At 42.9% G+C, this 25,541-nt stretch overlaps 1 protein-coding gene across 1 annotated transcript in view; it reads left to right on the top strand.

Moving 5' to 3' along the window:
* The first annotated feature begins 4,233 nt into the window (after nt 1-4,233).
* LOC135554859 (uncharacterized) overlaps nt 4,234-25,541 on the top strand; it is a 39,703-nt gene continuing 18,395 nt past the window's right edge. The window contains exons 1-8 of the mRNA XM_064987294.1: nt 4,234-4,399; nt 4,777-4,950; nt 6,005-6,325; nt 6,465-6,779; nt 7,072-7,368; nt 11,197-11,517; nt 11,695-11,832; nt 11,967-12,263. Coding sequence (XP_064843366.1) covers nt 4,234-4,399; nt 4,777-4,950; nt 6,005-6,325; nt 6,465-6,779; nt 7,072-7,368; nt 11,197-11,517; nt 11,695-11,832; nt 11,967-12,263 — 2,029 coding nt within the window. The remainder of the gene's footprint in view (nt 4,400-4,776; nt 4,951-6,004; nt 6,326-6,464; nt 6,780-7,071; nt 7,369-11,196; nt 11,518-11,694; nt 11,833-11,966; nt 12,264-25,541) is intronic.

Below are 25,541 nucleotides of genomic sequence, written 5' to 3' on the forward strand. Positions count from 1 at the left end.
CACATTTATTCAGGTATAGAATCCTCTTTCAAGACCCGCAAGAAAAAATGTCATTTTATTTGGAATAGCAAACCAGATAGTTAAACGGGCATATCTATATAACAAACATGAGTTTGGAGGGTTTAAACCAGGTTCAGAGTCAATTTAAATGATGGAATTCACTCATAAAGTGGAGTATTTAAGTTGATATGAATTCAAAAATTTCAACGATCTTCAAGTTTTGGAATTGAACTGTTTGGTCTGTTTTGAATTGGAATTTAATTAGATTTCAATATTTGTACATTTCCAAGTTAGTACACTTACAGTGCAGTCCTAAAGTATTCATACCCCTTTTCCACATTTTGTTATGTTAGTGTTATTCTAAAATATATATTTTTTAAATCCTCATCAATCTGCACCCAATACCGTGCAAATGTATTAAAAGTAAAAAACAGATACCTTATTTACATTAGTATTCAGACCCTTTGCTATGAGACTTGAAATTGAGCTCAGGTGCATCCTGTTTCCATTTCTACAACTTGATTGGAGTCCACCTGTGGTAAATTCAATTGATTGGACATGATTTGGAAAGGCACACACCTGTCTATATAAAGTCCCACAGTTAACAGTGCATGTCAGAGCAAAAATAAAGCCTAGACATGATTGTGTCGAGGCACAGATCTGGGAAAGGGTACCAAAATATTTCTGTAGCATTGAAAGTCCACAAGAACACAGTGGCCTCCATCATTCTTAAATGGAAGAAGTTTGGAACCACCAAGACTTTTCCTAGAGCTGGCCACCTAGCGAATATGAGCAATCGGTGGAGAAGGGCCTTGGTCAGGGAGGTGACCAAGAACCCGATGGTCACTCTGACAGAACTTCAGAGTTCCTCTGTGGAGATGGAAGAACTTTCCAGAAGGACAACCATCTCTGCAGCACTCCACCAATCAGGCATTTATGGTAAAGTGGCCAGATGGAAACTACTCCTCAGTAAAAGGCACATGAAAGCCCACGTGGAGTTTGCCAAAAGGGATCTAAACGACTCCCAGACCATGAGAAACAAGATTCTCTGGTCTGATGAAATGAAGATTTAACTCTTTGTCATGTCTGAAGGAAACCTGGCACCATCCCTACGGTTAAGCATGGTGGTGGCAGCATCATGCTGTGGGGATGTTTTCCAGCGGCAGTGACTGGGAGACTCGTCAGGACCTCAGACTGGGGGGTGGAGGCTCACCTTCAAACCGGACAATGACCCTAAACACACAGACAACGCAGGAGTGGTTTCAGGGCAAGTCTCTGAATGTCCTTCAGTGGTCCAGCCAGAGCCCGGACTTGAACCCAATCGATCATCTCTAGAAAGATCTGAAAATAGCTGTGCAGCAATTCTCCCCAACCAACTTGCAAACATTTCTAAAAACCTGTTTTTGCTTTGTATTTATGGGGTGTTGTGCATAGATTGATGAGGGGGAAAAAATTATTTCATCTGTTTTAGGCTGTAATCAAACAAAATGTGGAAAAAGTCAAGAGCACTATAGGGCTCCATTTTAACAAACCTAACGCAATCTTGCGCCGCGGTGAAAGGCCTGGATTCTGATAAATGAACAAGTTGTGGCTGTGCCGAGGCTTGGCCCCTCACCGGCCAATCAGAACGTGCTCCATGCCGAAATGTGTGGTTGCTCCAAGTTGTGCATTTACAGTCTTTTGTGAATTGCCTTGGAATCAACTCCAATTCCAACGTTAGTCCGTTTTATAGTTTGTTAAATGGCTTACAGAAACGAAGTAACAAAATGTAGACCTATCTTTGCTAAATATGTTAACTTGAACCCATTTGCAGTCCACATTGTTCTAAGTACTTGCATGGCTTCAATACCATTTACACTGATATAGGGGCTAGGCCTAGTGCACATTACATTATGGCTGAGCATGGACACGCCAAACATTGTCAATAAGCATTATGAAAGTAATTATTTATAAGTCCTAAAAAGAGAAACAATAATTACAATCAAAACCAAAACAACTTGTTTTAAATGGGCTTTGTCACACTTACAGGCACCATTTCTCCCCATGGGCATATAAAATTAAAACAACGCAGACTATGGAGGGTTTTACGCACATCCACATTTTTCACAGTAGCTGGCCATAGATCCATTGCAGAACATTGATCTAAAATTGACCATAGAAATAGTACTGTTGGGAGCTCTGGAGACACCGGGTGCGTCAATTTCTAATACTCTTAGTAAAAGTGTTTATCTTCAACTCGCAATCTGTGAGTTGCATTTGATTAGATTGAAATTGTATGCAAAACATCACAGCATAGTTGAAAGATATATGGTGCATAGACATCCGAAGAGGGTGGCCAGAAGAGAGAGGTGTGTTGGGATGTGGAATTGGAGACAAGTGGGAGGGAAGTTCCTGGGCCAGAAATTGAGAAATTGATGTGAGAAATTGATTTTTTTTATGAAGCTGAATCTGTATACTAAGCAGCTGGTCTGTGAGAGTCTGGCAAATGTTAACTATTGTGGTTAACTATGGTACATACATCTCTCACAGGGCAGTTTCACAAAGGAAATCCTTGAGCTCTATATAGACAACCATCCGGCTTTACTAATGTTTTAAATACCACAACAGCATATGCAAATTATGTTTGCTTGCTGGGATTACACTTAAAGTTGTTTATAAATGTGTCAACTATCTACATATAGCTTACTAACATAACTTTATTAAATGGTGAGCAAACTTATGTTACGCACGCCTCTATGAAGATGGAACGCAACACCCTGCTACAACTAAACTCTCCGTGAAGTGAAAAAGGTATGGACTGTAGGTGCAAGAAAGAATGACAACAGGCAGAATGTGGTACCGTTTACCAGGACTTTATTCCTTCACACGGTAATATGGGGAAAAGGGGCTGGACGGAACCAAAGCAAAGAAAGTAAATCTCAAAGCCCCCCTCTCCTATCTTACCTGCCTACCCACTACTTACCTAATTTAGCACCACCTGGTGCCCTAACCAAAATACAAGGGGGTGGTCCGCCCAGGTCTTACCTAGTGTGCCTAGACAGCGAATATGCTACGGGTATATGTATGCCCGCGGGCCTCTTGCCTAAGCACTCCCTAGGTGCCTTCCCCTTCCCCCCTGGGAACAAATGAAACAGAATATTAAACAATTTCACAAACAAAGAAACAAAGGACATCAAATAAGCTCTATCTGAGCAACAAACTCACAAAACATACCAACTCTCAGGCCAGCAAAATCTCTAGCAAAATCTCTGCAATGACCTCCCAGCAATGACCTCCCAGCAATGACCTCCCAGCAATGACCTCCCAGCAATGACCTCCCAGCAATGACCTCCCAGCAATGACCTCCCAGCAATGACCTCCCAGCAATGACCTCCCAGCAATGACCTCCCAGCAAATCTCTAGCAAAATCTCTCTAGGAAAATCTCTGCAATGACCTCCCAGCAAAAAAGTCTCTCCCTCCTGAACAGAACACTGGCATTTATATAGCTTCAGAATGAATGGGTAATTGGAGAGCTGCGTCTTGACGAGGGGGCGGGGTCAGCTCTCCAATTAGCCATGGAGTCGACCAATCAGCTGCTTGAGGGATTTCAGGAAGCCATTTCCTGAAATAAACACATGCAAATACACAAACTACAACACAAACTGGGGAACGTAACAGTATATTTAAAAAAATGTATGATTTTTTTTGTACAGGACATTATAGTAAGGTGTTATCCATTTAGAAATGGCAACTTCAGTAAATGTTTGTTTAAATTGTAATGTTTTGGTTGTCTGTATTTATTGATATTTATTATGGATCCCCATTAGCTGCTGCCAAGGATACTCTTCCTGGGGGTCCAGCAGAATTAAGGTAGTTCTACATTTTTTTTAAACATTACAAAACATTCATAACAGATTTCACTGTGTTTCTCCCCAACAGCTCATCGAATGGTGTTATCTTCATTGGCAGGTAAGTATTCATTTACATGTGAACTGTCATGTTCTGACCTTTATTTCCTTTGTTTTGTCATTATTTAGTATGGTATTTCTATGTTTCGGCCTAGTATGGTTCTCAATCAGAGGCAGGTGTCATTAGTTGTCTCTGATTGAGAATCATACTTAGGTAGCCTGGGTTTCACTGTGTGTTTGTGGGTGATTGTTACTGTCTCTGTGTTTGCACTAGATAGGGCTGTTTTGAGGTTTCACGTTTTTTGTTTTGTTTATTCATGTATAGTGTGTTTTTTTAAATTAAACATGAATAACCACCACGCTGCATTTTGGTCCGCCTCTCCTTCAACTAAAGAAAACCGTTACAGAATCACCCACCGCAACAGGGCCAAGCGGCGTGGTAACGGGCAACGGCAACAGCAACAGCCGCGCAAAGAGGAATGGACATGGGACGATGTATTGGACGGCAAGGGTTGGCTACACATGGGAGGAGATCCTGGCGGGAAAGGATCGCCTTCCATGGGAACAGGTGGAGGCAGCGAGGAGAGCAGAGGCAGCCGGAGAGAGGAGCCAGCGATATGAGGGAACACGGTTGGCAAGGAAGCCCGGGAGTCAGCCCCAAAAATTTCTTGGGGGGGGTGGCTCACAGGGAGTATGGCGTCGCCAGGTAGGAGACCTACGCCAACTTCCTGTGCTTACCGGGGGGCTAGAGAGACCGGGCAGGCACCGTGTTATGCTGTGTCTCCAGTGCGGGTGCATATCCCGGTGCGGTACATATCAGCTCCGCGTATCGGCCGGGCTAGAGTGAGCATCGAGCCATGAAGCCGGCTTTATGCATCTGGTCCCCAGTGCGTCTCCTTGAGCTGGCTTACATGGCACCAGCCTCGCGCATGGTGTCCCCGGGTCGCCTGCATAGTCCAGTGCGGGCTATTCCACCTCGCCGCACTGGCAGGGCGACCGGGAGCATTCAACCGGGTAAGGTTGGGCAGGCTCGGTGCTCAAGAGTTCCAGTGCGCCTGAAAGGTCCGGTCTATCCAGTACCACCTCCACGCCCCAGCCCTCCGGTGGCAGCCCCCCACACCAGGCTGTCTCTCCGTCTCATCCCTACAGGTGCTCCCGCCTGTCCAGTGCTGCTAGAGCCTTCCTTCTCTCCAGCGCTGCCAGAGCCTTCCTTCTCTCCAGCGCTGCCAGAGCCTTCCTTCTCTCCAGCGCTGCCAGAGCCTTCCTTCTCTCCAGCGCTGCCAGAGCCTTCCTTCTCTCCAGCGCTGCCGGAGTCTCTGCCCGTTCGGCGCTGCCGGAGTCTCCCGCCCCTCATTCCAGAGGCGCCAGAGCCCCTCTGTCCAGAGCTTCCACCCCTCTGTCCAGTGGGGTCATTTAGGAGGGTCACTGTGGTTAGGAGGACACGAAGGCGGACTAAGACGTTGGTGAAGTGGGGTCCACGTCCTGCACCAGAGCCGCCACCATGGACAGACGCCCACCCAGACCCTCCCCTATAGGTTAAGGTTTTGCGGCAGGAGTCCGCACCTTTGGGGGGGGGGGGGTACTGTCATGTTCTGACCTTTTATTTCCTTTGTTTTGTCATTATTTAGTATGGTCAGGGCGTGAGTTGGGGTGGGCAGTCTGTTTGTTTTTCTATGATTTGGGTATTTCTATGTTTCGGCCTGGTATGGTTCTCAATCAGAGGCAGGTGTCATTAGTTGTCTCTGATTGAGAATCATTCTTAGGTAGCCTGGGTTTCACTGTGTGTTTGTGGGTGATTGTTCCTGTCTCTGTGTTTGCACCAGATAGGGCTGTTTTGAGTTTTCACGTTTCTTGTTTTGTTTATTCATGTATAGTGTGTTTTTTTAAATTAAACATGAATAACCACCACGCTGCGTTTTGGTCCACCTCTCCTTCAACTAAAGAAAACCGTTACATGAACAAGTCTCAAAAAGGTTTTAAAATGCTGTTTAAATGCTGTTAAAGTCCATAAAAGGTTAAGCAACACATTTGTAACAACTTTTAATAGAACAACTTTGACAATACTGATGGTGTTAAATTGCTTATTTGATTATTAATTATTATTTTCCTCTTTGAGCTGGTGAAGAGATCAGGCTGGTCGATGGCACTAGTCGCTGCTCGGGGACAGTAGAGATTCTTTACAAGGGCCAGTGGGGACGAGTGTGTGACCAGAAGTGGGACGTAAATGATGCCAATGTGGTGTGTGGCCAGCTGGGCTGTGGGAGAGCTGTGAGTGCCCAAGGTAGTGCCCACATAGGTCAGGGTAGTGGTGGCAGGCCTACTTGGCTGGATGATGTTGGGTGTAAAGGCACTGAGAGCTCCCTCACAGAATGCTCACATGGAGGATTGAAACACCATGACTGTTTACAGGCTCAAGATGCCAGAGTTGTCTGCTCAGGTAAGAAATGTCCCTCTGTTGCTATTGTGGTTGATACAAGTCGAAATACCTTGATTTTAGTTGTCAACTTGGCATTGATTTAGTTGATAAAAACAGTTACTGAAATGCATTTTATTGTCAAATGTTCTTTCATGCCTAGTTCAACCTAATATCAGACTGGTCAATGGGAGTGACCTCTGCTCTGGGAGGGTGGAGGTCTATCAAACTGGTCACTGGCGGACCGTGTGTGACGACGTGTGGGACTTGAATGATGCTGCTGTGGTTTGCAGACAGCTTGGCTGTGGGAGAGCTGATAGTGCACCTGAGAGGGCCTACTTTGGTCAGGGCAGTGGGCCCATCTGGCAAGATGATGTTGGCTGCTCTGGCACGGAGTGCTCCATCACACAGTGCTCACACACAAGAGAAGGAACACATAACTGTAATCATGGTAACGACGCAGGTGTTATTTGTTCAGGTAAGGGAGTCTCTTTGCCTTGTCTAGACATTTGGTTTGAATGGTTTGAATTGTGCAGTAAGGTCTCGTCATAGGGAAAATCCTAAAAAAGCATATTACTGCAGTATTGTAGCCTGCTCTGCCACCTAGTAGTTGACCGTTGCACAAAGAAATTTAACCCAGGCCTGACTTGGTGCTATATGACCAGATGGGGGCAACCTAGAACAGAGCATGTGGCTTATATAGTTTGAAGACCAGATAGGTTGTGATTATTGTTTCCTCACCTCTCCTCACAACCCTCTTTGACCAACAGGGGTTGTGTTGCAGAAGCCTTCACTCTCCACAGACCCGTCCTACTCTGCCTTCTTGCATGGAGAGGAGGTCCAGCTCACCTGCACTCTTCCATCCCGTATCCACTGTAATGCTGTGGAGTTCATCTTCTATCTGAATGGAGACTCCGTCATGACCGTGACCGTTGGATCCCCACAGCCCAGGGCTACTTTAACAAAGTTTAAGATGGACGCTTCACACCAGGGCAGTTACAGCTGTCTCTACAGAACCCACTCCAACGGCAAAGCCATCAGCTCCCCTTACAGCAACGTTACTAAAGGTGAGGTGGTAGTTGGGAAACAAGTGTTGCTTAATCTACAGTGAGCTCCAAAAATATTGGGACAGTGACAAATATTTTGTTTTGGCTCTGTACTCCAGCACTTTAGATTTGAAATGATACAATGACTGAGGTCAAAGTGCAGACTGTCGGCGACCCGTTTAGAAATGACAGCACTTTTTGTATCTAGTCCCCCCATTTTAGGGGACCAAAAGTATTGAGACAACTCACTTATACAGTATGTGTAATAAAGTAATCAAACGTTTAGTATTTGGTACCATATTCCTAGCATGCAATGACCACGTCACGTTTGTGACTCGACGCACTTGGATGCATTTGCTGTTTGTTTTGGTAGTTTTTCAGATTATTTTGTGGGCTATGAAATTTGTCCATCTAACTTTCTCACTCATTGTTCAAGATTATATTCAGGACTATCCGTAATCACGGTAAAACATTCATGTAGAAGTTTTTAGAAACATATTATACACTGCTCGAAAAAATAAAGGGAACACTAAAATAACACATCCTAGATGTGTGCTGACAACAAAATCACACAAAAATGATCAATGGAAATCAAATTTATCAACCCATGGAGGTCTGGATTTGGAGTTACACTCAAAATTAAAGTGGATAACCACACTACAGGCTGGTCCAACTTTGATGTAATGTCCTTGAAACAAGTCAAAATGAGGCTCAGTAGTGTGTGGGGCCTCCACGTGCCTGTATGACCTCCCTACAATGCTTGGGCATGCTCCTGATGAGGTGGCGGATGGTCTCCTGAGGGATTTCATCCCAGACCTGGACTAAAGCATCCGCCAACTCCTGGACAGTCTGTGGTGCAACGTGGCGTTGGTGGATGGAGCGCGACGTGACGTCCCAGATGTGCTCAATTGGATTCAGGTCTGGGGAACGGGCGGGCCAGTCCATAGCATCAATGCCTTCCTCTTGCAGGAACTGCTGACACACTCCAGCCACATGAGGTCTCGCATTAGGAGGAACCCAGGGCCAACCGCACCAGCATATGGTCTCACGAGGGGTCTGAGGATCTCATCTCGGTACCTAATGGCAGTCAGGCTACCCCCCCCAAAGAAATGCCACCCCACACCATGACTGACCCACCGCCAAACCGGTCATGCTGGAGGATGTTGCAGGCAGCAGAACGTTCTCCACTGTGTCTCCAGACTCTGTCACGTCTGTCACAAGCTCAGTGTGAACCTGCTTTCATCTGTGAAGAGCACAGGGTGCCAGTGGCGAATTTGCCAGTCTTGGTTTTCTCTGTCACATGCCAAACGTCCTGCACGGTGTTGGGCTGTAAGCACAACCCCCACCTGTGGACGTAGGGCCCTCATACCACCCGCATGGAGTCTGTTTCTGACCGCTTGAGCAGACACATGCACATTTGTGGCCTGCTGGAGGTAATTTTGCAGGGCTCTGGCAGTGCTCCTCCTTGCACAAAGGCGGAGGTAGCAGTCCTGCTGCTGGGTTGTTGCCCTCCTACGACCTCCATGTCTCCTGATGTACTGGCTTGTCTCCTGGTAGCGCCTCCATGCTCTGGACACTACGCTGACAGACACAGCAAACCTTCTTGCCACAGCTCGCTTTGATGTGCCATCCCGGTTGAGCTGCACTACCTGAGCCACTTGTGTGGGTTGTAGACTCCGTCTCATGCTACCACTAGAGTGAAAGCACCGCCAGCATTCAAAAGTGACCAAAACATCAGCCAGGAAGCATAGGAACTGAGAAGTGGTCTGTGGTACCACCTGCAGAACCACTCCTTTATTGGGTGTGTCTTGCTAATTGCCTATAATTTCCACCTGTTGTCTATTCCATTTGCACAACAGAATGTGAAATTTATTGTCAATCAGTGTTGCTTCCTAAGTGGACAGTTTGATTTCACAGAAGTGTGATTGACTTGGAGTTCCATTGTGTTTTTTTAAGTGTTCCCTTTATTTTTTTGAGCAGCATATTTTTTTATTTACAGTAAAAGTACATTGAAAATGACACTACATTATTTACCATTCATTTCTATTGGGCACAAAAGAATCTGAAACACAACCAAAACAAACAGCAAATGCATCCAACAAATGTGTACAGTCAGAAGCTTGATGTAGTCTTTGCGTGCTATGAATATGGGACCAAAAATACTAAACTTTTGACTATTTTAAACATATACAGTACCAGTCAAAAGTTTGGACACCTACTCATTCAAGGTTTTCTTTATTTTTCCTATTATCTATATTGCAGAAAAATAGTAAAGATATCAGAACTATGAAATAACACATAGGGAATCATATAGTAACCAAAAAGGTGTTCAACAAATCAACATATATTTTATATATGAGATTATTTGCACAATCTTGGCATTCTCTCAACCAGCTTCATGAGGTAGTCACCTGGAATGCATTTCAATTAATGTTTACCCTGTTAATTTGTGAAATGTGTTTCCTTCTTAATGCGTATCAGCCAATCAGTTGTGCTGTGACAAGGTAGGATTGGTATACAGAAGATGGCCTATTTGGTTAAAGACCAAGTCCATAGAATAGCTCAAATAAGCAATAAGAAATTACATTTCAAAAACTTTCAAAAAGTTTCTTCAAGTGCAGTCGCAAAAACCATCAAGTTCTATGATGAAACTGGCTCTCACGAGGACCACCGCAGGAAATCAAGTCCCAGAGTTACCTCTGCTGTAGAAGACACGTTCATTAGAGTTAACTGCATCTCAGATTGCAGCCCAAATAAATTATTCACAGAGTTCAAGTAACAACATCAATTGTTCAGAGGAGAATGCGTGAATCAGGCCTTCATGGTCAAATTGCTGCAAAGAAAACACTACTAAAGGACATCAATAAGAAGAAGAGACTTGCTTGGGCCATGAAACACGAGCAATGGACATTAGACCATGGGAAATCTGTCCTTTGGTCTGATGAGTCCAAATTTGAGATTTTTGGTTCCAACCGCTATGTCGTTGTGAGATGCAGAGTAGGTGAACGGAAGATCTCCGCACATGTGGTTCCCACCGTGAAGCATGAAGGAGGATGTGTAACTGTGAGGGGGTGCTTTGCTGGTGACACTGTTGGTGATTTATTTAGAATCCAAGGCACACTTGTCCAGCATGGCTACCACAGCATTTTGCAGCGATACGCCAACCCAAATGGTTTGCGCTTAGTCCCACTATCATTTGTTTTTCAACAGGACAATGACCCAACACACCTCCAGGCTATTTGAACAAGGAGAGTGATGGAGTGCTGCATCAGATGGCCTGGCCTCCACAATCACCTGACCTCAACCCAATTGAGATGGTTTGGGATGAGTTGGACCGCAGAGTGAAGGAAAAGCATCCAAGTGCTCAGCATATGTGGGAACTCCTTTAAGACTGTTGGAAAAGCATTCCAGGTGAAGCTGGTTGAGAGAATGCCAAGAGTGTGCAAAGCTGACATCAAGTCAAAGGATGGGAACTTTGAAGAATCTCAAATCTCAAATATATTTGGATTTTGTTTAAAACTTTTGGTTACTACATGATTTCTTATGTTTTATATTTTTGATGTCTTCACTATCATTCTTCAATGTAGGAAATAGTGAAAATAAAGAAAAACCCTTGAATGGTACTGTATGTGAATTTGTCCCAATACTTTTGGTCCCCTAAAATGGGACTATGTACAAAAAGTACTGTAATTTCTAAACGGTTCACCCGATACGGATGAAAATACCCTCAAATTAAAGCGGACCGTCTGCACTTTAACCTCATATTCATTGTGTCACACACATTTCTCAGTTACAAGGTGTGAATATGTAATCACATTACAGTCATATTGCTGTTTACTTTCTTCCAAGTGGTCCTGCTACAGCCCAACATCTCTCTCAGTCCTCCAAATGGAGGGACGTTTTGGGAACCTCATGGGCCAGAGGTGACCAGGGGCCACAGCTTCTCCATCACCTGCTCCATTCAGCCACAGTATCCCGGAGGCCTCTTCTATCTGGACTTCTCTGGGTCCAACAGAACAGACACTACGCCAGCAGTCAACCACTCTGCCTGCTTCCACTTCCCTGTTGCAGAGTATAAAGACCAGGGGAAATATAGCTGCAGCTATGGAGTCAACATCTCCACGCGGTCATTCAGGTCGGCTAATAGTGAACTAGCTGTCACCATTAGAGGTAAAATAACACATGCTTTACATTTTTTTATTTAAAATAGCATTTACGTGAGAAATCATAGTATTGTAAAATGATTCATAATCCTTCATATCACTTTATTTTTTATATCCTATGAATTGGCCATCTACAAGTCTTGATCTGTACGTCTAAACCTTGAAATATCTACCTTTTTCTCAGCCTCTATGGTCCCCATCATTGCCTCTGGAGGGACTGGTGGGCTAGCACTCCTGTTTCTGCTTCTGCTTGTCATCTGTCTAGTCAACAGGAGGACCAGAAGGAGCAGCAAGCCATCTACAGAGACTGACCAGAGAGAATGTAAGTGATATCATCATACTGTAAACTCAAATTTGTCCCAAAGACTTTTGTTGATATCATTTTGTTTGTAAGGCTTTTTTATTCCCTTGAGTTTGTTCTTGCGAATATTCATGAGCAAACGTTTAATGCAACAGGTACTGACAACAGACACAGAGGGGAGGACAACGAAGAGGGAGAGGACTATGTGACTTTTGAAAACGTCTGTTACGAGAGAGGTCTGGAGAGGGGGAAGAGGGAAAAGAAGAATGAGGAGGAGAAAGGGCACATCTATGGGAAATCAGAGGATGTCTATGACAACGTGGAGGGAAACACTCAAAGAAAGGGTGTTTGTGGGGGGTCTCATGAAAAAATGAACAGTGACGAAGAAGATTACGTTAATGTCTCCGCTCAGGACAATGCTGTAACACAGGCAGGCGCGTCAGCTGGGTTCAGCTCAAGATAAAAATAAAATAAAAGTAGGCTGCAAAAAAAATGAAGGCTAAAATAATTCCAATCCCGCATTAAAATGCAACAGCTGTTTAGCGTATCGATTGGATAGCTTTGGGAACATGCAGACATTTGCTTGGCGAGAAGCTGCCAGCCTGTGTACGTTTCTCTCAGCATTGAGCAGAGACATAACCTGACAGTTTGCTTGAGGTCAGCTATCTAGGCTATTTTGATGTCATTTGAACTTGGCCTTGTAAGCCTCGCAGCCAGCTCTTTTATGCACCGGCTACTCATACATTGATGTTGACATGGGCGGCGCATCCAGTAGGCTAGGGGAAGGTAAGCTTACCCTAAAGTAAATGGAATGAAATTTGCCAAAATTAGCTATCTTTTAAAAAATATATTTAACCTTTTATTTAACTTATTTGCAGTCGGCCTAATAATTACTTGTGTCTTGTACAGAAATGAACAACATCATTACAAATACTACACCAGAGAATATGATTTGACCACAGATGATCCTGAGCTTCTTTAAAAAATGAGCTGTTGATTGTTTTAACACTTTTCTCACTTACCAGCAAACGGGTGTGGTCATTCTAAAGTATGGTCCCTGGAGCTACGATCAAACCAGTTTGATTAGAACGCTTATTTAGAACGTCCAGTTTCGACTAACGCAACAGTCAGCATTTGAGCAAGCCACACTTTTTTTCACAAACATTTTTTCAAAAGCACAGTCCTTACAAAGTTAAAGTCCTGAATGTGACACGTTTTTTTATTTTTTTATTTCACCTTTATTTAACCAGAAGGGCTAGTTTAGAACAAGTTCTCATTTGCAACTGCGACCTGGCCAAGATAAAGCATAGCAGTGTGAACAGACAACAGAGTTACACATGGAGTAAACAATTAACAAGTCAATAACACAGAAAAAATAGTCTATATACATTGTGTGCAAAAGGCATGAGGAGGTAGACGAATAATTACAATTTTGCAGATTGACACTGGAGTGATAAATGATCAGATGGTCATGTACAGGTAGAGATATTGGTGTGCAAAAGAGCAGAAATGTAAATAAATAAAAACAGTATGGGGAAGAGGTAGGTAATTTGGGTGGGCTATTTACAGATGGGCTATGTACAGCTGCAGCGATCGGTTAGCTGCTCAGATAGCAGATGTTTGAAGTTGCAATTCGTTCCAGTCACAGGCAGCAGAGAACTGGAACGAAAGGCAGCCAAATGAGGTGTTGGCTTTAGGGATGATCAGTGAGATACACCTGCTGGAGCGCGTGCTACGGGTGGGTGTTGCCATCGTGACCAGTGAACAGAGATAAGGCGGAGCTTTACCTAGCATGGACTTGTAGATGACCTGGAGCCAGTGGGTCTGGCCACAAATATGTAGTGAGGGCCAGCCGACGAGAGCATACAGGTCGCAGTGGTTCATTTTTGGATGCAATGTTCAGACTTTCACAGAAGTAGCAACAGCATAACACAATCATCCAAACCAGGAAAATGTACGCTACATTAGTCCTAGTGCTAACACCATGCCCAAACCGCGTGCGCCAACGTGTGAAAATAGATTTTGTCCCCCCACACCCAACGCGATCATGACACGCAGGTTGAAATATCAAAACAAAATCTGAATCATTATATTGATTTGGGGACAGGTCAAAAGCATTAAACATTTATGGCAATTTGGCTAGCTTGCAGTTGCTATTTAGATAGCTAGCTTGCTGTTGCTAGCTAATTTGTCCTGGGATATACACATTGTTATTTTTCCTGAAATGCACAAGGTCCTCTACTCTAACAAATAATCCACGCATGAAACGGTCAACCGAATCATTTCTAGTCATCTCTCCTCTTTCCAGGCTTTTTCTTCTTTGGACTTTATATGGCAATTGGCAACTAACTTTCATAAGGTGCATTACCACAACCGACCTCCGTTAATCTTTCAATCACCCATGTGGGTATAACCAATGAGGAGATGGGAGAGGCAGGACTTGCAGCGTGTTCTGCACCACAAATAGGAACAACTACTTTTTTAGTGCCTGGCAACGCAGACGCTCGTTGCCGCGTGCGAGCAGTGTGGGTACAATGATTGAATAACATGTATGTATACATTTACATTCATCTGCATGTAACTGAGGAAATATTGACGCAACAAAGCGGTCATATTTAGATGACTCTCGGGTGACAAAAACCACTATGTATTACCTAATAGCAAATACTATTTATAATTCATCACATCATGGGTCAGCTCAACACTGATCGAAATAATTTAGTAAAACACTTTCTAGAAATGGAAAGCAATCCGATGGGTAGTTTGTGCGCACAGCCACATTTGTTTTCACATCAACCAAAGATAAGAGGAAACAAGATGTTTGGTCTGTTTGCTGTACGCATGTTGAAGGGGGTGTGTCGCCTACGATCATTCACATCCCTTCCTTCGCTTCCAGAAGTTTACCTGAAAGATGAGTGAACCATTCCTTCACCTCATTATAACATCTTTGGTCTGTCAGACCAGAATGCATTATATGTCAACAAGCATGGCGCCGCAAATAGCTTAGCATTAGCTCATTATAATCAGTACAACCTTAAAAGGTATTCTACACACATCATAGGTGTCCATTACAATCTATGCAATAATCGGAATGCATTATTTGTCAGCAGTACTTGAAAACATGAATAAAACTGTAAATACATTATGCTCCATACATACATACATTACTGTATGCTACAGTAGAAACGAAAAAACATGATATACAGAAAATAAGGCACTTACTTTGATAGGAACGTACACATGTCCAAAGTTATGATTGATAAGGAAAACAATAAGGCCATGCGAGTGTCAGCCAGAAAAGGTGGCAATTTGTGCAAAACTGCACACATCTATCTGCATACTTGATCTGCGGAAACATTGAAGTGTGTGGGATCCTCGAAATGTAAAGCCTCAAACATAAATTGCCCACAACGCTGAAAGGAGCTACTTCTATGCAAATTAATGAGGCAGAACATACCTCAAATCAAACTGTTAGAAAATATTTTGAAATGTACAAGTTGAAACATAGCCTATAGATAATTAACAGGTAGTGCGTGTTAACGGTCCTATTGCGTAACAATCACATTTTGAAACAGTGAGTGCATTCTGACATCACATGCATAAAACGATTCTTGTTGGGTTGGCGGTTAGAGATATTCAGAACTCATGTATGAAGAGGTTAAATGAGCAATTTTGGTAGTACGCAATTTGGCCGGGGGTGCGGCAAATAGCCTACCAAATAGCTGATTGTTGAGTTGCAGCAGTCAGTGAAAATAAGTTTAATTGCCTATGTCAATACTTCAAAATACAATCATAGGAAAAACATAGTTTAGAAAGCAAATGGCTATTGCTGAAAAGGGAAGACAAACAAAATACTCGAATATGTCTCCAGTTATCAACATTCTCAACTCCCAATTGAGCAAACAGTATCTTATTGGCACCAGAAGAGAGCACAGGGATGCAAACTGGTGAAGGCCCAAAAAGATGACACTTTTTGTTGTTGTTGCACAAACATGCAAAAAATCCCTGCTTAGGGGGAAATGCAGGTTAACTAATTAAACAACAAGGAATATGATCTACCCGATCAGTCTCTGTGTGTAAAATAAAAAGTAGTTCATGTGAACCTAACTCTAAAAAAGAAACCAATCCAATGTTACAGTTGAAGTCGGAAGTTTACATACACCTTAGCCAAATATATTTAAACTCAGTTTTTCACAATTCTTGACATGTAATCCTAGTAAAAATTCCCTGTCTTAGGTCAGTTAGGATCACCACTTTATTTTAAGAATGTGAAATGTCAGACTAATAGTAGAGAGAATTATGTATTTCAGCTTTTCTTTCATCACATTCCCAGTGGGTCAGAAGTTTACATGCACTCAATTAGTACTTGGTAGCAAAGCCTTTGAATTTTTTAACTTGGGTCAAACTTTTCGAGAAGCCTTCCACAAGCTTCCCACAATAAGTTCGATGAATTTTGGCCCATTCCTCCTGACAGAGCTGCTGTAACTGACTCAGGTTGGTAGGCCTCCTTGCTCTAACAGGCTTTTTCAGTTCTGCCCACAAATGTTCTATAGGATTGAGGTCAGGGCTTTGTGATGGCCATCCTTAGCCATTTTGCAACAACTTTGGAAGTATGCTTGGAGTCATTGTCCATTTGGAAGACCCATTTGCGACCAATCTTTAACTTCCTGACTGATGTCTTGAGGAGATCGTTCAATATAGCCACATAATTTTCCTACCTCATGATGCCATCTATTTTGTGAAGCGCACCAGTCCCTCCTGCAGCAAAGCACCCCACAACATGATGCTGCCACCCCCGTGTTTATCGGTTGGGATGGTGTTCTTCGGCTTGCAAACCTCCCCCTTTTTCCTCCAAACGTAACGATGGTCATTATGGCCAAACAGTTATGTGGAGGACGTTTCTCCAAAAAGTACGATCTTTGTCCCCATGTGCAAACCGTAATCTGGCTTTTTTATGGTGGTTTTGTAGCAGTGGCTTCTTCCTTGCTCAGCGGCCTTTCAGGTTATGTCGATATGACTTGTTTTACTGTGGATATGGATAATTTTGTACCGTTTTCCTTCAGCATCTTCACAAGGTCCTTTACTGTTGTTCTGGGATTGATTTGTACTTTTCAGCACCAAAGTACGTTCATATCTAGGAGACAAAATGCATCTCCTTCCTGAGCGGTATGTGGTCCCATGGTGTTTATACTTGCGTACTATTGTTTGTACAGATGAACTTGGTTCCTTCAGGCATTTGGAAATTGCTCCCAAGGATGAAACAGACTTTTGGAGGTCTACAATTTTTTTGAGGTCTTGCCTGATTTTCTTTTCATTTTCCCATGATGTCAAGCAATGAGGCACTGAGTTTGAAGGTTGGCCTTGAAACCTACAATTGAATCAAATGATGTCAATTAGCCTATCAGAAGCTTCTAAAGCCATGACATCATTTTTTGGAATTTTCCAAGCTGTTTAAAGGCACAGTGAATTTAGTATATGTAAACTTCTGACCCACTGGAATTGTGATACAGTGGATTATAAGTAAAATAATCTGTCTGAACAATTGTTGGAAAATTACTTCTGTCATGCACAAAGTAGATGTCCTAACCGACTTGCCATAACTATAGTTTGTTAACTATAGTTTGTGGTTGAAAAACGAGTTTTAATGACTCCAACCCAAGTGTATGTATATTTCCGACTTCAACTGTAAATATTGCACTTGGGGGAAAAAAAAATGTTAAAGTGGAAATAGAATGAAACAAACAGGCATTCTATTTTTGCTCTATTTTTGGGGCCACTATTGACATTGATCAAGTGCACAAGGCTACATGTGTTCAAAAAATAATGTTCACTGAGTAAAAAATATATAGAATCCCCCCCCTCACACACACACACACACACACACCTGTTACTGTCAAGTTCAACACAAAAACAATATCTTTGGGCTACACTGCACATTATTACCAGTGGCGGAAGTACAGTTTTATACATGGGGGTGGCCAAGGCTACTTCAGGGGGTTCATAGACCATGACAGAAAATGAGTGTGTAACCCTAACCTGGCATCTAAGGAGCATAAATGAATCCTATGATTGCTGATTAGAGGTAGAAGTGATAATTCACTGAACCCCGGAGTTCTTCAATGTGGCAGATAGTGTGGTCCAAAAGGGTTACTTCACTAGAATTCAATGTGACAGATAGTGAGGTCCAAAAGGGTTACTTCACTAGAATTCTTTAACATACTATGAATAGTCAGTGTCTCTACCTCGGAATTGCAGCTCAACTTCTCTCACTCTCTCACTGGAGAGAATTTGGTCACTCTGTTTTCATAATCTGTGTCTAAGTGTTGAACACTGCAATTTGACATCCAAGCAGAAATGGACTTGAAAACTAAAAAAATGTTTGGTGCCCATCAATATTACAAACGTACAGTGTCATATTTATGCTCCTATATATTATTTTAACTAATAGCAAAGAAAAGCTTTGGAATTGGCCTAATCAAGACCAAATTAAATCTGTGTATATGATACCCTTTGGATGTATCATTTTGGAATGTCAGTGTACTAGCTAGTACACGGGGCAGATTTTAATCATGACCGGAGGGACCACCTGAGGGCCAAATTATCCTAGGTAGAGTTCAATAGCATAAATCTGCGGTCCGGGTGAGAACTGGCAAAATGTTTCACAACCTCATCCATGTTGAGGGAGTATGCCCTCCTTGACTCATCAATGAGAATTCCGAGGTGACTTAACCTGTCATCAACCATTGTTGTCCTCGGGTGGGTTTTAATCCGTTTTAAAGCCGAGAAGCTTCGCTCGCAAGAAGCAAAGCTGACTGGTGTAACAACAGAAATCTTACAAAGTCGAAATAGCTCATGGAAGAAGGTTCTAGAAACACAACAAAGTCAAGGAGAGTAGATGGTCTGTCCCTTCCACTTTTCTCTCTCCTATCAAGAAGCCGCTTGGTTTGATGAATCTCATGTTTGCAAAGGCAAACAGAGGCTCCCCATTCAAAAATGTTGTATTCTTTGGGTTGAGAGTCTGGACCCCTTGCATTATCTTGCGATTCTTCTTTGAAAAACGCCTCGGCAGCTCAGCTGTGAGACTGTCAAGCACCTGATAAAAGATAGCTCTTTGGAAGCTCTCACCATCACCTCTTTCCATAGTTCTCCAAAATAATCCTCACTTCTGTAGTCCTTTAATATATCTGGAAGGGCACCTACTAGATCCACAGCCCTTGAGGGATCTGAATACTTTCAGAATGCACTGTATATAGGTAAGAGTCAAGCTACATTTTCACATATTATACATCTCACATTTTGTCCGAAAGTTGTTTTCATTGCAATTTAAAGCATTCTGTTTGCTAGCTAGCGAACATTAACTTGCTGGCTTGCTAGCAAACATTACATGTATGATTTGGGTAGTAATATTATTACTATCTCAGAAATCTATTTGCATTGCTAGTTATAGGATAATTTGAGCTTGAAACATTGAACCTAGTTGGTTAGCTTTAGCTACCTGCAGATTCATACTACAGCATTTCATGCATGGTGGCTAGCTATGACAATCTGTTTGTATTGCTAGTAGTATGGGTTGAAATTATGGTGAATTGTTTTGCTAGCTAGCTACATGTCTAAACAAAAGACTCCACTTTGCCAGATCATTACATGACCCATCAAGGTAGCCAGGTGTGTCTGGGGTGATTATGTCCATCTAATGTATTTCATGAATATGTGTACATGTCTAGTGCGGGCGGGAATAAATACAGTATGGTATTTTCCTGTCGTAATGGAACTACTAAAACACTGCCCCTTGACAGCAGTATCTAGCCACAGTCGTACTGGAATAACTAAAACTACTGGAACCCTTGACAGCGGTTGCACTGGAGCTAGTAAAACTACTAGGGGGGGTTGCTGGGTTTTTCATGATCAACAGTATCCCACGTGTATCAAGGATAGTCCACCACCCAAAGGACATCCAGGTGTAACCAATGTGAAATGGCTAGCTAGTTAGCGGTGGTGCTCATTAATAGCGTTTCAATCGGTGACGTCACTCACTCTGTGGCCTTGAAATAGTTGTCCCCCCTTGCTCTGCAAGGGCCACGGCTTTTGTGGCGCGATGGGTAACGATCGTTCCAGGGTGACTTGTATGTGTGCAGAGGGTCCCTGGTCCGAGCCCAGGTAGGGGCGAGGAGAAGCTATTCCGTTACACATGTAATGTGAGAAATTGGTTGAATTTAACTGGTGCTTTTGGGACAGTTTCTCTAAAGATCCACTCTCTGGGTTGTGCGTTTGCATAAGAAAGCCTTCTGATGATTATTCTGGATCACAGTGTGTTAGGTGAGTCCAGAATTTGGTGTCTCTTTTCTTAATTTGGAGTGCTAGGGGGAATCTCCTAAGTTTTGACCTTCAGGCTAGGTTTGGGGCATTTTTACGTACACCTAGAATATTTGTACAAAATTCCCACATTAGGCTGCCATATAGAAGGACTGGAGTTATGACAGAGTCTGTAGAAAGACCAAGGTAAGTATAGTTGGTGGTGCGTTTCAAAATTGTTTCACCTTGGGTGAAATGTTAGCTACTTTCCTGAGATCTGGATTTTATTCTGAGAGATCATTACATTGGTATGGTCAATATTAAAATGGATAGTGCCCAGTCCTCACAATACTGTTCTAGAAAGGACCGGCTTTGTTGTAGCCCCTATTCTGTTGGTAACACGATTACTAAGTCATCGGTTTATAAAATAAACTTTGTCTTTGTCTTCTAAGTTGAGTTGCAGTGATGTAGATTGTAATATATGGTAGCCAATTAATTTATATAAATATTGAATAAGGTTGGACTAATATTGAAACCTTGTCTTACTCCTCTGTCCTGACTAAATAATTGTGGTGTTTTGTTTTTTCCTTATAAATCCCATGAATAATATCATATACCTTGCCTCCTATACCAATTAGAATTTAAGAATGATTCCATATGGCATGAAGATGTAAAGGCTATAGAAAACAGGCAAATACACTATATATACAAAAGGATGTGGACCCCCCCCTTCAAATTAGTGGATTCAGCTATTTCAGCCACACCCGTTGCTGACAGGTGTATAACATCGATCACACAGCCATGCAATCTCCATAGACAAACATTGGCAGTAGACTTACTGAAGAGTTCAGTGACTTTCAACGTGGCACCGTCATAGGATGCCACCTACCAACAATTCAGTTCGTCACATTTCTGCCCTGCTAGAGCTGCCACGGTCAACTGTAAGTGTTGTTATTGTGAAGTGGAGACATCTAGGAGCAACAACGTCTCAGTCACGAAGTGGTAGGCCGCACAAGCTCACAGAACGGGACCACCGAGTGTTGAAGCGCGCAGTGTGTAAAAATTGTCTGTCGTCGGTTGCAACACTCACTATCGAGTTTCAAAATGCCTCTGGACGCATCGTCAGCACAATAAGTTTGTTTGTCGGGAGATTCCAACAATTCAAGAACTGAGAAGTGTTCACTCAGGCGCTCGCTGTCTTCCTCTGACAGGCATGGGAGGTTGAGAGAGGAGAGAAAGGAGTCGATCTCTGATAGATCATCGCTTGATTGGGAAGTGTAGAGGTCTTCATAGTATTTCTTAAAAGTATGTATGATTATAGGGTTGTCTGTCCCATTTGTAAAACAATTCTGCCCCAGTGTCATTTACCTCAAGCTTTTCAATGTTCAACCATGAGGGAGAGGGGCCATTGTCAAACCTCTGAGCCAGAAACCTAGACTGTGCAGCCCAGTAGTACATTCTAAAATTGGAGAGGTTTAAGCCCCCCCCTTGACTGTAATCAAGGGTCAGTTTATCAAGGCCAACCCTAGGGGTTTTGCCGTGCCAGATAAACCCTCTGGTCAGCTTGTCGAGAGAGGAAAAACATGTTGCGGGAACAGGGATAGGGAGAGATTGAAACACATATAGAAACCTGGGCAGGACATTCATTTTAATTACATTGATTCTACCCAGTAGAGTGAGAGGTAAGTCCGTCCATTTACAAAGGTCAACCTCCACCTTTTGCAACAAACTGGCCAGATTGAGTTCATAGAGGTTGTTCAGATTACCATCCACCATTATGCCCAAATATGTGAAGCCCATAGCCGACCATCTAAAAGGAAACTTGTGCTTGATGGTATGATGATCAAAGACAGACAACGGTAAGATTTTGCTTTTATCAAATTTACCTTATATCCAGAGAAAGAACTATAACACTGTAGTAGGATCTGCAAGTGAGAGAGGGAGTGTTCTGGGTTTGTTAGAAATGAGATATGGTCATCTGCAAAGAGGGATAATTTATGGGTATGGGTGCACACCTCGAAGCCATGTATGTCAGGGCACGTTCTAATAGCCTCAGCCAACGTTTCGATGGCGAGGGCAAAGAGATGGGGGCTAATTGGGCAACCTTGTCTGTTCCCCCTATAAAGAGGGAAAGAGGAGGAAGTAATCTCATTGGTAGCAATCCTAGCTTTAGGAGATTTGTAGAGTGATTTTATCAAATTTACAAACACGGTACCTAAACCGAACCTTTCCAAGACTCGAAAGAGGTATGGCCATTCAACCCTATCAAAGGCCTTTTCAGCGTCGAGGGAAACTGCGACACTAGGTATTTTGTTTTTGTTAGCAAGGTGAATTATATCAAAGAACCTTCTGAGATTATTGGAGGACAATCTATTAATTATGAAGCCAGTCTGATCTGGGTTGACCAACAGGGAAAGACATGACTCCAGTCTACAGTCTTAGATAGCATCTTGGTGACAAGTTTGCAATCTGTGTTAAGGAGAGAGATTGGTCTATACGAAGCGCACTTTAGCGGGTTTTTCCCTTTCTTGTGGATCACAGTAATCACTGCTTGAGAGAAGGACTCTGGAAAGCAGTTGTCTTCTTCTGGCTTTTTAAGTACCTCCATAAGGTAGGGGACCAACAGCTCCCTAAATTCTTTATAGAACTCTGGAGGGAAGCCATCCTCCCCAGGAGATTTATTAGAAGATAAGGATTTAATGGCCTCCAACAATTCAAGAACTGAGAAGTGTTCACTCAGGCGCTCGCTGTCTTCCCCTGACAGGCATGGGAGGTTGAGAGAGGAGAGAAAGGAGTCGATCTCTGATAGATTATCGCTTGATTGGGAAGTGTAGAGGTCTTCATAGTATTTCTTAAAAGTATTATTAATTTCAGTAGGGTCGAAAGATATCTCATTAGTAAGAGTTTCTATGGCATTAATTGTCCTCTTACTTTCCTCTGCTTTCAGTTGCCATGCCAATACTTTGTGAGCTTTCTCTCCAAGCTCGTAATAACGCTGTTTTGATTTAGTGATGGCCCTCTCAGCTTGATATGTGTTCAGAATATTATATTTAAGTTTTTTATTTACCAAAAGCCTGTATAGTCGGGCCTCTTTGGTAGGTTTTCTCAAGCTCAGAGATTTCAGATTCAAGGGCACTCAGTTCCGCACCGTGTTTTCTCTTCAGCCCTTAGGTATAGGAAATAATCTGTCCCCTTAGATAGGCCTTCAATGTGTCACAAAGAATGAAGCTGTCAAGAGCGGAGGGTTTGTTTGTCAAAGGAAAAATATTGATCTGCTCTTTGATGAATGCACAAAATTCAGGTTACTTTAGGAGTGTAGAATTTAGTCTCCATCTATATGCTCCATTTACCTTGGTAGGAATGGAGATTGCTTAGTGACCATTCTCCTTTGGTATTATCAATCTGGGGAGATACTCGACATCCAACACTATGAAACAGTTGTGTCGAAAGTAAAAAGTTATCTATGCGTGTGTGTGTGTCTTGTGTGGGTGTGAATAAAAAAAGAGTCCTGTGGGTGCAACTGTCTCCAGATGTCTAGTAAATTGAGATCTTTCATGAATGACATGGTGAGCTTGCCGGCTTTGGTAAGAAGTGAGGGTTTATCAGAAGACCTATCAAGAACTGTATCTAAGCAAAAAATAAAATCTCCTCCAACCAGTAGCCATCCTGGTGGTGCTTGAGCGACCTGAAGGAAGACATTCTGAATAAACATATGGTCATCGAAGTTAGCAGCATAAATATTCAATAGGGTCCAAGACTCTGAAAACATATGCCCCTGCACCAAAACAAACCAGCCCGAGGGATCAGAGATGGTGTTGTTAACGCAGAAGGGGATGTGCCTACTTATCAAAATTGCAGTTCCTCTTGCTTTGTAGTTAAAAGAGGATGCAAAAACTTGTCCTACCCATTCCCTCTTCAATTTCTTGTGTTCACTGGCTGTAAGATGTGTTTCTTGTAAAAACACAACGTCAGCCTTTTAATTTCTTATGGTATGTATAGACTCTTTTCCTTTTAATCGGGCTGTTAAGACCTTTTACGTTGAATGTGACATATTTTAATGGATTAAGCATAGGTTGGGTTTCAAATATGTAACTGGATGGAATCATATGAATCTATCATATGCAGATAATTAGGAAATGTTTCAACTTTGGTGTGAGCACAAAAGTGACCTGTGTGTCTCTTTAGGAAGGAAACAATAAACATAGAAAAAATAAATAAAAATCCCACCGACCCCGATTGTCAGACTAAAACAACAATCCCAACAATCAAACATGAATACACTTGTAGAGATACGTTGCTGCTCGCTTTCCATCTTGCTCTTACTAGCTAAACCTTGGCGTAAACTAAAACCGGCGAGCTCTCTAAGTTGAAAACTAACGTTGTGAATAGATATTTATGGCTGAATATTTACTGCCCACGGTAAGGGCTACTTGAGTCTCTTTTCGAAAGATTAACATAAATGAGGGGGTAAGCAGTGGGCCTAAGCCCACTTATTGCTACGCCCAGTGGATATGGACTAAACCAAAATATTCTCCCCATGTAAATGTAATAGAACTCAACCCGGAAAGATACGGTTAGTTGAAAATGTACAAATCAATTATAGTGACCGGGAGATACCAGCAGTTCAGTCCGGATAAGAGAAAACAAACTAACTCAATTTTATCCCCCAGAGAGACCGTCCTGGCTCAGACGTTGCTCAGTTCTTTGAGAAAAGTGTGCACTTCTCCCGGTGTGTTGAAGAGATGGCTTCGGTCTTTGCACTGAACTTTCATCCGTGCAGGGTGTATGAGGTAGCGGTGATGTTCTTCTCCTTCAGTGCTTTGGCGGCAGGTCTGAACTGCTTGCGACGTCTGGCGAGATCCGCGCTCATATCTGGGAAAAGGCTGACCCTCTTTCCATTGACGGTGATGTCCTCTTAGGCTCTTGCGAGTTGCAGTATCTTCTCTCTGTCTTGGGAACGGAGGAACCTGATTAGGATGGCTCGTGGGGGCTCATCTGGCCGGGGTTTTGGCACTGATGTTCTGTGGGCGCGATCGATTTCCAGCGGCTTGGTGATGCCTAGAACCTCCGGGATCCATTGAGTAAAGAAACGGACCGGGTCACGGTCCTTGCTGTCCTCTTTCAATCCCACCACATGGATATCACTACGTCTACTCTGGTTCTCCATCTGATCTACGTTGTTTTTGAGGTAGGCATTGTCCTTTTGCAGTTGTATCAAGACCTGGTCATGTCGAGCGATGGTATCTTCAACTGTGCTCATACGCAACTCTGTCGTTCTCAAAAGGAGATGATTCATGGAGGATTTCAGGTCGTCAATGGAAGAATGGAGTTCAGCCGATTTCTTATCAATTTTCATAGAAAGTCCTCTGTTACCATCCTGAATTTCCCGGAGGAGAGTAGCCAGCATGTCGGCAGGCTCGCAAGAGGCTACTGTCTGG

The sequence above is a fragment of the Oncorhynchus masou genome, chromosome 14, assembly GCF_036934945.1.
Source record: "Oncorhynchus masou masou isolate Uvic2021 chromosome 14, UVic_Omas_1.1, whole genome shotgun sequence".
Classification (NCBI taxonomy): Eukaryota; Metazoa; Chordata; class Actinopteri; order Salmoniformes; family Salmonidae; genus Oncorhynchus; species Oncorhynchus masou.